Here is a 14,113-nt window from a genome sequence, read left to right on the forward strand (position 1 = left end):
TTGTGATGAGGAATGCTTATTGTAAATAGTATTCATCTATTTCTGTTCTATTTGTGTTTTCTGTCTCAGATAAAAGTGCCCTTTGTTACTGATGTAGCTATTGGCATGTTGTAGGAAACGGAAACAGACACATACATCTGACTGAGTCTTATGACAGTAGAGTGGTTAGCTTACAACAGTGACAGTGCTAATGCAGTGTCAGTGGTGTAGGTCCAAGCTAAACCAACAACAAGCAATCAGAGATGTTACCTGGGAACACCTCTGCCGATCTATTTGTTGAATTATAAATATGCTTAAGGGTTAATCACAGGTCAGTGGCTTATTAAGTCACATATCTGGATGCATAAAAAAGTGATTTTGCTCATGCTCCAATCAGATCTCAAAAACTACAATGGAAGTTGTCAGGCTTGAATTGGAACCTGAGTTTTGCACAATCTATGCATAATCCTGCTGCGGCTACAAAACAGAATCGAGTGGGAGAGTGAAAAGATAAAACCTGCATATGTCCTGTAAACAAACACGGTAGCATACACATAACAATTTTAAGGCCAAAATGCAAAATTACAGTTTGGGTGGATATTTTGCCATATCATGCATACCGAGTCAGCTATGCTTTCACTATCTCTGGTCTAATTAGGCCATCTTTGCTTCATGACAATATTTGATTTACCAGATAACAGGTTATTTTATATATGTGATAAACAGCTTCTTAATTGAGTCCCCAGAAAATGTACAATATCTTGATACATATCCATCTATATATCTATATTCACATAGGATTACATATATTTTGATATAATTAGATTTTATTAATGCCCGAAAGATGAGCTGATTTATCGATTAGTCCAGCAACAGAAAATTAACTATGTGCTAACTAATTAACTGGCAACTATTTTAGATCGAATCATTTTAAGAAACAATGCTAAAATTCTCTGGTTCCAGGTTCTCAATGTTTTGTGGTTTTACTCTTGTATGAGAGTAAACTGAATATCTTTTTGACTGTTGGTCAGACAAAACAAGACAGTTGTCTTGTCCCCTTCAGCTTTTTCACAATTTTTGTTGCCAAAAATACTAGAAAATAATGAATTTTGTAAAATTTCAGTGTAGTCACTTGCTTACTTGCTGTCATCAGTTCTACCGCCTCATCCATCACCCAATTGACAGTGCAACACAGAGTGCAGACTGTCTGTCTGACATGTGAGAGCAGAGCTGCAGCTGGGTTTAAGCACATCGTAAAATACAGTTCTACAGGAAACAACTCTCTTGAACAAAAATACACCCAAACATTGCCACACATTATGGTCTGCCTTGGCTCGCTGCTGGGTTTATGCAGCATGTGTGTAAGTGTGTGGCTGTGTGCCAGCTGAATGTGCGTGCGGCTCAGTCTGTATTTAGAATTTAGAATATAGAGTTTTCAAGCATACACAGAAAGCACAAGAGATGCTGCTGAAAGCTCTCTCTATATATATATATATATATATATATATATATATATATATATATATATATTATAAGATATATTTGACGTTTCATTATGCCACACGAACAAACAACACACGCACATCCATCAAACTGATTGATTTTTTTCCCTTAGGTGATCTCTTCTTGACAGTCTCATCTGCGTACCATGTGTGTTTATGTGTGTGTTTCAGATTGTGCCTTTTATATTTTTTCTGTCAAAGCACACATTTTAACCTCCTCCAGTGCACCTCGGCACAGAGGAATACATACGCACAAACGCACAAACACACACACACACACACACACACACACATTCCTCTTTGTGTTTTGAAGCCTAATCAGGAGGACTAGAGGTGATATGTTCATTGGTTGTTACCTTGGCGTGGTCTCAACCTTCTTTTCTGAGAAAGTAAACTCCTCTCAAGTCTCTTAAAGCTTCCCCATCCTACCCTTTAAGCGGATAGCGCTCTGACTTCTAAGCAGATAGGGCTGTGGTTAAGGAGATATGGCGAGTGTGTTTATGTGTATATGTTTGTGTTTGGGGTCAACGTTCAGAGCCAGGTTTTAGGGCTGTGGAGATCTGGGCTGAGAGGATAAGAGAGAGAAGTTTAAAGGTTTTAACTCTGTGCTAGATGCTGCACAGAAGATCTTGGATTTATTAGTAATATTTAAATATTAATATAAAATATTTAGTCCACATGTCTGTGTTTCTAAGGGAGTCAGTGTGTTGCTCATCCTTTCTGGTTCTGTTATGGAATCTACTCTTACATAAGGGCTTCCAATTTTAAATGGATTTCGACACAGTCAGCTGCCCCAAACCACCACTGACTATCTCTCAATATCTTCTTTCTCACACTTGTGCATTGACACACCAATCATGTGAGCATTCTTTGCATTTAAACCAACAACTGTTCAAATTTAGTGTACACAGATGCTGTGTTGTTTGAGCTCCGATATGCTCATTAGCCGCTCATGTCACATATCAGATATTATCTTCAAGGGTCTAATATCCTGTTGCAACATCCTGGTGAAGCAGATAAATGTAGTGCACGTGTGTCTGTGCACATTTGGGTGCATTAGCGTGTGTTTAACCGCCTTGTCCAGATGTGCAGGAATGGCTGTATGTTGTAATGCTTCCTGTTTTGCAAACTGTCTGAGGTCAGCAGAGGGCTGTGATGCTACTCTGAGTGAAGACAGACGACAGAAAAAAAAGAAAAAGAGAATATAAGGAATATTATACTTAATGGTCATGTCACACAAATTACAAAATAATGAACCAAGCTAAGCAGGTTCATATACACATTGTGACAGGTGTATATTAGAGTGTTGATACGTTTATTATTTTATAAATGATGTTGATACGTTTTTTTTTTTATAAATGATGCTCGGGCTTGGGTCGGGTTTGGCCTACTTGACGTGCTTCAAGTTCTTCTTAACGAAATAGTGTAAATAAAAATTATGGACCTACTGTCTGTTTCAGGCTACGTGACAACGCATGAACGCAAGACATAGGTTATTTCAGGCGGTATACTGTATATTCATGTAACACAAACTCAGTGCTTCAGCTTAAATAACAGAATGCCTGTTGGGTTCGGGTCGGGCTTGGTTAAGACTCTCTCCGGTTGAGTTCGGACAGTAATGTGCAAATATACGATTCACGATGCTGTTACTTTTTTGCTTATTTCTCGCCTTTTCTCTGTAATTTGAGAAAGTTTTTGACCCAGCCGCCATGTTTTTCCTGCTTCAGAACAGACAAAGCACCGCCCCAACTTGCATGTGTCGCTTAGAGCTATGTCGTACCACCATGCCTTAAAGAAATATTGTCAAACAGAGCATAAGGTAAAAACTTAAACAACAACAAAAACCACAAAGATTTTACTAGCATCCTGTTTATATGATTTTTTTGCCCCTTGTCTGGAATGCTGTATAAAACACTTTGGAAGTGTATGACTATTTTAAAGACACACATCGCCGGAGGAGGTCCAGACCTTTTATGATGCAGTAGCAGCGGTGCTCAAACACACACATCTGTCATGCAATAAGGGTACTGTAGCCAGAGGAGTGTTACGGTGACACTAACATATGTGCACACACGTGAACAGGACAGGGACAAATGAACTCCGGAGGGAAGGAAGGAAAGAATAGAAACAGGAGCCATTACTCAAACCTATATTCATATGCTGCAAAACTGTACCTCTCGCTGGTAAAGACGCGGGCAGATGTATGAACAAGCATTTACAGTCACCGCACAGAAATACACTGTCAAAGAAGGATGCAAAGTTACTGCACAAACAAACACACACACACACACACACTGGCAGACTACTCCTGAAAGGACAGAGCCATTAGTGTGTCTTTGGGGAGTTTTTTTCTTCTTTCTAATGGAGAGGAGAGTCAAGTGACCCAAGAGAGGAAACCAAGTGGACAGCAGTTTCACTCTTTTATTTTTTCACTCACTCTGTCTGCTAGACAAGTAGCCACCAGACGTCCACATCATGAAACATACTCTCTCTACCTACTCTACTTTTGGCAATACTGAATATTTTTATCATATTGTCAATTAATCCCATAAAAAATGAAAAAAAAAATCTTAAAAAGAATCCCAAAAATGATGATTTATCCCACCAACAAGTATTGCCTGTGTAGCCAATGCCTGATATAGCTTATTTCTTTGTGCCACAGATGTCCATTGTTGTCCAAAGACTATTAAAAACACATAGATGAGTCACACTGTTGCACTGGGTGACATGTTCTTTTAGTCCTGTACCCGTTCAGATTTTCAACCTCCAGCTATGTACCCACCACCCTCGCACTCTTATATGATTTTTTTTTTTCTTTTTCGGGTACGTGTATGTCCTGCTGCAATTTGACCATCAGTCTTGAGCACCATGTGAACATCGGCCTAAGCTTTGCTGTCTTGTGGATTAAAAAACAAGCTCCTTAACATTGCTGCTAATTCAAAAGCCAGCAATTCTGTTTAATGGGCTTGTGACCTGACCACACACACACACACACACACACACACACACACACACACACACACACACACACACACACACAGATAGAAAAGGCAGTGCTTCACTTTATTGCCATTGTACAGTTATGTTGTCTTTCCATATGCACTCTTGTTGTGAAGTAGGAAGAATATGCCAAATTAAAATGCCCTCTTTCTTTCATCCTTTAAACTTCCAATGTTCTATTTCATTTACTTCTTTGAAGTATTTATGTCGCTTTGGTTTGTCTAAGAGCAGACTTTCATTAGGATGCAGAGGTTGTCCTGCACATGCAGTACATGCACGCACTTACAATAACACTCTCACTTTAACTTGCTGACTCTCATTCCAAGAGTCTGAGTGGGCCATTATAAAAGGCTCCTCAACTACTTTCACAGCCTCTTCAGAGCTAGAGTTTATGTTCACAACTGTATTGAGATGAGGCAGATGGAGCGCACCCGTCCCAACACTTATATGGACATGCACAGAGGCACTACACACACACACACACACACACACACATACACACACACACACAGACACACACACACACACACACACACACACACACTCAGTTTAAACCAGATCAGTGTAATTCATCTGCACCCCTGGGGAGCTTCCAGGGCTGACAGGGATATTTGCATCCCTAATTCCCCCATCGCCACCACCACACCCCCTCTCCATGCCAGCTGGGACCAACAGGGCCAGGGCAGAGGCAGGACAGGAAGTCTTTTACAGACACGTGCACACTCATACATTTACACACAGACACATGCACAATCATGCAGACCGTATCTAATCAATTTGACGCCGATGTTAAACAAAGCTCACGTTTAGGGTAATTAAAATCGGCCAATTAAACCCTGCGTGTGGCTGAGTGTGTCAGACTTTGTCTGTGTTTGCATGTTTAAGGGGTTCTTTGTTCCCATTAAACCTTTGTATAAACAGATTATAAACAAAATAACATTTTAAAGCTATTATGTGGCTCTTTATAGCTTTGAATTGTTTAACACAGTTCTTGTGTACACCACCAGTAGAACAAAGTAGTTCTATTTTTATGTAATTTTTTTTTGTTATGAAACTTTTGCGCGCTGTGTGAATGTGTGTGTCTGTTTGTGAGCAGCAGAAGGTTGGATCACAACGACTTCATCATCTCTCCGCTGAGCTGCCTGTCCCCAGGGCTGCCTAATCAATTGTCTATGGGGCCATTCTCTTTAGGAGAAATCAATCCAGCTTTATAAATCAGGTCTGGCATACGTGTTGTTTCTCAGTGTGTTAGTGAGTATGTGCATATGAGTAGACCCACCGTGCATATACATATGTGTGTATGTGAGCACAGTGTTTAGTCTGCAGCTGTTGTTGAGACTGACACCTCTGGCAGCACATGATTTGCCCTCCTCACTTATTAAAAAGGTCTCCCCCCCCCCTTCACCTCCTTACTAGCCAGCTGGACTGATTCATAGGAGGGGTGGTTGTGAATGGGGTCTGTGTGGGAGGAAGGGTTGAGTGTTTTCAGGGTCATAGTGTTAGAAGACTTCTTCAGTAATATGTTTTTCCAGGGACTCAGTATATAAAAATGGAATTTATGTTAAATATTTAACAAGACAGAGTCTACAGCCATGATAAATAGAGGCACTGCTGGGCTTTGAGCTAAATACTAATGTTCACCATCTTAGTTTAGCATGTTAGTTTGTTTTTTAACTGAAACACGTTTTGTTTCCTGAGCATGAATACAGGGTGTCTGTATCACTTAGTGGTTGAACCACTTTGGTTCTTATATTGCATCCAAAGCCAATCCACAGGGGGAGTTGTCAGTACACACACACACACACACACACACACACACACACACACACACACGTATGAAGCAGCATGGCTGGATGGCCCAGTGTGAATCTATATAGCCCAATCTGAGCAGATTACAGCATATTAGAAATGCAATGTGTTCCCTGGTGGATTTAAGTGAGAAGGCCTTTTGGTTTATTCTGAGAGCAAGGGGCACAGTGCACTGAGCGGGCACCAGGGCATTGTGACTGAGGGTGGTTGGAGAGGAGGGAAAGAGGGATCCAGACAGATGGCAGGTGATGTGACTGTGCACTGGCTGGATACTATTAGAGTGTGAGGCCTGTCTGGTCTTAAAGGTCTACTCTGTGGTTTTGTCTGTCTGTCTGCCATCATATTTAATTTAGTTTGCTCCACTGCCATCTGGAAAAACAACTGTTACTTCTGTTATGTCTTTTCCTTGTGAGGTTTTTATTATTTTCGATATTTAGTTGGTCACTCTGTGTGGGGACTGAACTGATATGAGTATCAGTCTGCATGGTTATTTGAGCACAGCCAATAGAGGAAACACCCATGATCATCATTTACAGTATCAACTCATATTTGGTCTTTTTTTTTTTTTTTTTTTTTTTTACAATGTATTTATATTTCATTTCATGTCTAAAAATATCCTTTTTTGTGTGTGTGTGTGTGTGTGTGTGTGTGTGTGTGTGTGTGTGTGTGTGTGTGTGTGTGTGCGCGTGTGCATGTATGTGCGTGTATGTGTGCAGACCCAGAGTCCCAGAGGAAAAGGACAGTCCAAAATGTTCTGGACCTTCGACAGAACCTGGAGGAAACCATGACCAGCCTGAGAGGAGTGCAGCTTAGCCACAGGTCAGCCCACACACACACACACACACACACACACACACACACATAACCAGGCCTGCATATTATTGTACGATAGAGGAAAAAAAAGAACAGCAGTTGAGATGGGCAGATTCTTATTGACATTGCTAACTGTGTGTTGGGGTGTGGTTGTTAACTGCCTATGGGCTCTCAGATCAATATCAGTATTCCTGATAGACCAGTAGCTATTAGTCTGTCATTTTCCGCCTGCTCTCCCTCTGCATTGGTTAATATGGAACTGAAGCAGGATTAGCTCAAAGCTGACTTTAAAGCCGACCCTGCCAATGCACACTCACGACTTATATTCATGCACACAACAAGACATGCAATAATGCTGTGATTAAGTGTATGTGATCATTCGTGTGTCCTCTCCCTCCCTCTGCTACTGTCTTTCATTCACCGATTCTGATTGCATTCAGCGTGTCTTCAGTTTTTGTCCTTGAGAGCTTCCCCTCTGTCTGCCTGTCCGTGCATCTCCTGCCATGTATCCTCTTTCTGTCCCTCAGTGGGAGCTCCCTACATGAAGAGCAAATCAGCAGATGGTTCCCTGCTGGAATACATTTCCTTTGCCATTCATACTTTTATCTTACTGTAATAACCTTGAATCACTCCCGCTGTCCCTGAAAACATATTCTGCTTTAAGGCCTACAGCCTGTCGGTGGAAGTTTCCTGTGCAAACAAGATGTAATATGTCCTGTGAAGAACAAGTGTTTAGAGTGTGAGATTTGCATGAATTAAACAGATGGATTGGCGAGCAAGGGAATTGTTTTGTCTACACATACTTTCCCTGATATATACTAAATGCATAACAAGCAGAAAGTCTGTAAAAATCCATTTTAACAAGATAGGTAGCATCCTCTGTCTCATCCTCTCGCCATGTCTTCCCTGCCTGTTTTATGTTAGTGGTTAAGCATTTCATTTGAAAATGTCTCTCCATTGATGGTTTTTGTTCAGATGATTCTGTATCCTGCAGACAAGATTAATTTTAATGTAGAAGGCAAATGCATGAACTGTCAAACACTTTGAGAGCCAGTAACTTTTATTATGCTAATGCTCATCATTTTCACCCTAAGCACTAAGCAGTGATGTGCCGTGCTGCTTCAGCACAGGGAATGCGTTATATTGTGATGTTAGTGATGCTGTTTTCTGTACTCACACAAATGTGCACCGGCATGAAGTGCTATGCAGGTCACAGAGGAACATAAAGGCATTTTTGCTGCCAGGGAAATAACGAAATATGAAAACACATATTACTTATGTGTTTACAAATATACAAAGGCACACTGCACACACCGCACACACCTGGAAACCAATAATCCTTAGCTTGTGTAAAATCGCTACGCGGCCTTATACACTGAGATCCCTTTGAGAGAAGAGGATGTAGGGTGGGGACAGGAGGAGAGATGATTGGATGGGGGAAGCACATCCTAAACTCTTAAAAATGAGGAAATTGAAGATAGACATTCACTTCCTGTCTGTCAAAACTGTGCTGAACCTTTCAACCCTTCAGAGGAGCACATTGCTGTGAATATTTCTTAAGAAACCCTAAAACATATCCTCTTTTTTATACCACAGCTGTGTGGAGGGGACCATGTGCTACGACAGCGATGAAGCTGCTGCATTCTCAATATCCAGCCTATCAAATCGCTCCTCTCCGTTGTCATGGCGCCAGGGTCAAGCCAGCCCCCGTCTGCAGGCTGGTGAAGCTCCGTCCACAGGTAACACCCAGTCAGACATCCCTCTCCGGATCAGCCACACTGCTCGTATCCAACTCATCGAAGCACTGGACGACTCGGATCCATCCCTCCTGAAGGGAGATTACCTCAGCAACAGCAACCTCGACAGGAAGAGCCCAAACGAGGATGATGATAATGATGATGATGATGATGATGATGATGATGATATTGATGATCTGGGGAATGGGTAAGTTTTGTTCTTTGTTATTTGAAAATGTATTTTTACACCTGCTTGATTAACTTGAGTAGCATAAAGAACATGTTATAACCTCATGACGCCTTCAGGAACCAGGATACTTGTGTCTCGGTAATTACTTTAGCGTTGCTTGTGAGGTTAATCCTGCCACCTGCCAACTGTTACCATGCCACATCTGCAGTCAGGCCAGTAGTAAATGGTTTACCAGCACTACAAAGCCTTGATCAGCCTCTCTGTGATGCATCACAAGCCACCCTCATAGTGTCTGCCTTGACACTGGCAGCTGTAGCCCCCCTGATGCAGCTGGCTCTGCCATAGTCAGAAAACAGCCCTCTAGCAGAGGTCGTGAATGATGTAGAGATCATCTTGTCAAATTTGCCAGCAGGCTTCCATGTGGTGGACCCCTCGCAGTGTTGGCTCACCAGAGCCTCCTGGCAGAGCTAGAATGCAGATGTCTTTGGAAAACTAGTAACTCTTTCTGCATAGCCAAAGCAGGATCAGTCAGAGCTGTCAGGGTCAGAATGAGGTTTGTTTTGAACTCGCCATGGATTCCTTGGATCAAAAGATTTAATCTTGAGATCACATCACAAAAGAAAAAGTGAACTATTTCAATTTAGTTGATCAGAAAGGTTTGTTGTGTTTGTTGTGTTGTGAAGTGGTTGTTACCCAGGTGGTGTATGTCTTTGAAACGTCATTCTCTCTTATAATTGGAACATCTTCTTGTTTCTGACATCACACATACACACCCGTATGTTCAGTCTCCGCAAGGTTGTGGCAGCTAACACTGAGCAGTTTACAGGAAAAGGATCTCTATCCTTCATTTGTTATCTGCTATAAAATGGACTAGAGAGTAATATCCCAATCACGTTATGTAATGTGAATGTGTTTCGGAGTCTGTCTGGGTGTTGTTGATTGTGTATTGTGCCGTTGTGTTTTTCTTTGACAACTAAATCATAATAGCAGTTATAGAGATCTAAATAGAGAGACCTAATAGAGAGCTCGCTGGTAGATGCTGTTAGTGTTCAAATTGTTACTCGGCTCCCTGAGTGTCCGTCAGTCTCATTAAGACAACACATTACCTTGTGACTTGATGACCAATCGAGAAGAATTACGTTAATTAATTATGTCTCTCATCAGTCCACAAATAGAGGAAATTAAGTTTAAGATTGTCTGTTGCAGAATGACATACGTTGTGTTCCCTGGACTTCCTCAGTTAGTTTTGGAGAACTGACCAACTCTAAGTACAGCGAAGAAAAACACATTATTTTCATTGTAAATGTGTGTATGTGTGTGTGTAAAGCTGCATGAGGAGGTATGACACAAAAATTGTAACTGGTTGCACACACAGCATCCTGTTTCACTGACCAACTCTAAGCACAGTGAAGAAAACACATTATGTCATTGTAAATGTGAGGATTCTGTTCTGTGTGTGTGTGTGTGTGTGTGTGTGTGTGTGTGTGTGTGTGTGTGTGTGTGTGTGTGTGTTTGTGTGTAAAGCTGAGAGAGCTCATCCAACCAAACTAAAAAAAAAAAATCCTCTGCTGGCCACAGCTCTATGGTAACCACAAAAATGTACCCCCAGTCACCAGGAAATCAATTGCAACACAGTTCAGGTCCCTGTAGTGTTATTGTGTATCTGGTCATGGCCTTCAATTTGTGGTTCTACAGGTTTATATTTTGCTTTGTGTGAGGAGGCAAAACAAATGGCCACATTTGTTGGCAGGCCAAAGGATTAAGAAAGAGAGATGATAGTCAGACAAACAGCATGAGCTTGCAGACAGACAAAGAAAAATAGAAAACACAGTAGTTTTTTTTATCTATTTCTGCGATTGAATGAATTAAGATAAAGTAAAAGTAAATGTTGTATCATGAATCAGGATGTCTTTATAATTTTTAAAGACACACTAGGTGAGGATTCAGGCAAGGGGTGGAATATATATATATATATATATATATATATATATAAAACAATCTAATTTGATCCATAATAATATTCCTTACAGTGTTTCCTTTAGGATTTTTTTAGCAATGGGGGCAGGTCCGAACTCCCCCCTTCCAATGAAACGGAACTGACACTTCGCTGCAACAAGAGTTACTATATAGGCCAACTTTGATCTTGACATATAGGCTAAGCATTCTGTAGCAAATAACAATAAACCCACTATTAATTACATTATCTTAATGCAGTGAAACTACTTCAGCATGTAAATAATGCACCTAAAATACCAACGTTCTCCAACACTTTAACAATGCAGCCCTATTTTTGATACCGTGGGGGGCAGAAATGTTGCCGTGGGGGGCCGCCACGGTCAAATCAACATAGAGGGAACACGGTCCTTCAACAAATCCTTCCGTTGTGAAGATTGTAATGTTGTTGAGATTGTGTCAGAGAGGTGTTTTTTTCTATGGTTGGGACTAACTAACTAAGATTATTATCATCATCGACTAATCTGTTGAATATTTATCAGATAAAAGTAAATGTTTATTCTATATAGCGTCCAAAAATGGGAAAATATGCCCAGAGCCCAAAGTGACTTTGAGTTTGACTTCGAGAGATCTTCACGTTGTTTGTTGTATTCAACAACACCCAAAGATATTCAATACACCATTATAAAAAAATAAAAATAAAACAGAGAAAAGCAGCAAATACTAACAATTGGCATGTTGTAATAAATGTCAAACTATTATCTATCAAAATTAATTTTCTGCAGATCGACTAATTTCTTAATCAACTTTTCATGTTGGCATTCATTGAATCATACATATGGTCATTTTGAGTCTGCAGGCTGCAGTCCGGTGGCTTCTGTGGCTTCAAACCAAATAAATGTCTTTACCACTAGAGGGAAGGCTTGTGCTGCTGTTCTTTCCTTGCTTCTCTCCACCCAGTCAACTCGAAGTAGCCCTATGCTGGATAACTCTCCCTTATCTCATCATTTATGTATACTCATCCATTATACATAGAGGCACTTCCCCTGTCATACAGAGGTCACACTACATTACCATATTTCATCTCAGCATATATAATACATAGGATTTCCCCACATAAATTATCTATCACAAATACACACATGTTCTTTGTTTGGATTGTGTAGTCCGCATCTCTTTGTTCTGTTAAATTGTGAGGAAACAGTGTCTTAAAAAATATTAAAGATTGGCCATAAACATATATGAGTGAACAGGATTTGACTCATCAGGGGCACTGTGACTCACTTGAGTTGCACTGGATAGGCATGATTCCCATTCCCATACAAAGTTTACCGTGACTGTACCGTGACCTGTCTGACACACAGACCCTATACTCTCACACACACACACACACACACATACACACACACACACTGAGTTGGGACCCTTAAGTCAGTTATCCGTTTCCTGTGCTTTTCTAGCCTGGGCCTCTTCATGTCTGACGAATACCACTTACATCTGGTACCAGACCCCTCCCAGTATCCCCCCACATTTCACTCGCACACGTCATTCTTACCGGGAAACAGCGGGAAGGGGGAAGATGAGGAGGTCCTTCCCCTGATCATGCTTTAATCTGTAAAACCTGCATTAATCTTTTTTTTTATAAACAATGCATTAATTGATGATCTTGTTTAATGTTAAAGAGGTTGCTGGCAGTAATAAACCAACAATTATGGAAAGACTGAACTGCGCTATTTATGGCCCATGATGCCGTTCAGTCTGATCTCTCTTATCAACCCTGATTCCAGCAGCAGCAGCAGCAGTCAGCCGTTTTCAGCAAAACAAGCTCCAATAATGCAACCTGCCCAGCACTAAACTAACAGCAGTTAGCTAAAAGCAGGTGAAGAAAACTGAACATCTAGCAAGCTAAAGACCCAGGTGTTTTTTCTCAGGAGTTGGTGGACAAGAGACACATTAGGCCAGACACATAAAGCTCCAGTGAAACAATAATGTTGCTTGCTTCATGTGCTATATGTGTGAAGCTGGAATTCTGCTTCTGTGGAGATACACATAAACATCTTTGTGTGGATCTGCACATTAAGGAAGCTGATTTGTTGATCCAACATCCTGTTGTGAGAAGTTTTCTCTGTTTTTTTCTTTCAGAGTTTGGTATACAAAGCTCTGCCACATAAGATCCTCCAGCAGAGCATAAGAAATAAAATTCCTCTTCAAGGCACCTTCGTTCCATTACTCTTGTCACTGTTCCATCCATTTACGTTGACAAATCCAATATGTTACACAGATGTAGTGGTTTGTTCACACTGTCATTGTAACCTCTAGTAACCAGTAGGAATTGAAAATGTAATACCTCGTCTGTATCACAGCGCGTCATTGACACAAACAATATAGTCCCATTTTCATAATAGAGACAAGTGAGCAGTCCACTGTCTAGAAAAAAGATAATGTTGTTTATGTTATTTTTAAGACCCTAACCTAAGACAGTTTTGTTTTAAGACAAAACATTATGTGATAGACAATAAAGTTTTTTTGAATCTAACACCACAAAGCACAACAGGGTAAATTCTGTGCTTTGTCATTAGATCAACACTTATTAGTCTGGCAGTGTTGAGTGTGAGTGTTTAGCTGATGAAGGTCTAAGACCGAAACGTTGTATTTTTCTAAATAAATTATTGCTTGCGTAATGGTCAGTGTGCAGGTCTTTTTCTAAGCTTCTGATCTGCTACTTTTGATCATATCCTACGCACCTGCCCGACAAAAGAGGTGTGCAAAAAACAGGGACGGATCTACAGGGGGGCAAGGGGGGGCAGCTGACCCCCCACTGTAGGGCCTTGCCCCCCCAGCTGCCCCCCTAACTTTGGTGTTCAAAAAACTTTGCTTGTAAAAACAAACTGCCACTATGTGCACAGGCTTCTTAAAACATTGAAACAAACAATTAATGTATATTAATTCATAATAAATAATAATAGTAGATGTAATCTTAGCCCCCTGCCAATCAAATACTTAGCTACGTCCCTGCATCAAAAGTGCAGAGCTAAGCGGCGTTCGCACATTCTGGCTCACACACAGCGAGTCTGCTGCGGTGTGGTGGCCCTGCATCCCGGCAAAGACCGGAGCGACCGAGCTGCCCCCTC

The 14,113-nt window shown here is 40.9% G+C and overlaps 1 protein-coding gene across 4 annotated transcripts in view; it reads left to right on the forward strand.

Moving 5' to 3' along the window:
- LOC114558333 (neuron navigator 1) overlaps positions 1-14,113 on the forward strand; it is a 90,832-nt gene that overhangs the window by 26,158 nt on the left and 50,561 nt on the right. For all 4 annotated transcript variants that reach the window (XM_028582262.1, XM_028582265.1, XM_028582263.1 and 1 more), the window contains 2 exons: positions 7,007-7,109; positions 8,700-9,047. In XM_028582262.1, the coding sequence (XP_028438063.1) occupies positions 7,007-7,109; positions 8,700-9,047 (451 nt within the window). The remainder of the gene's footprint in view (positions 1-7,006; positions 7,110-8,699; positions 9,048-14,113) is intronic.

Source organism: Perca flavescens, chromosome 7 (assembly GCF_004354835.1).
Source record: "Perca flavescens isolate YP-PL-M2 chromosome 7, PFLA_1.0, whole genome shotgun sequence".
Classification (NCBI taxonomy): Eukaryota; Metazoa; Chordata; class Actinopteri; order Perciformes; family Percidae; genus Perca; species Perca flavescens.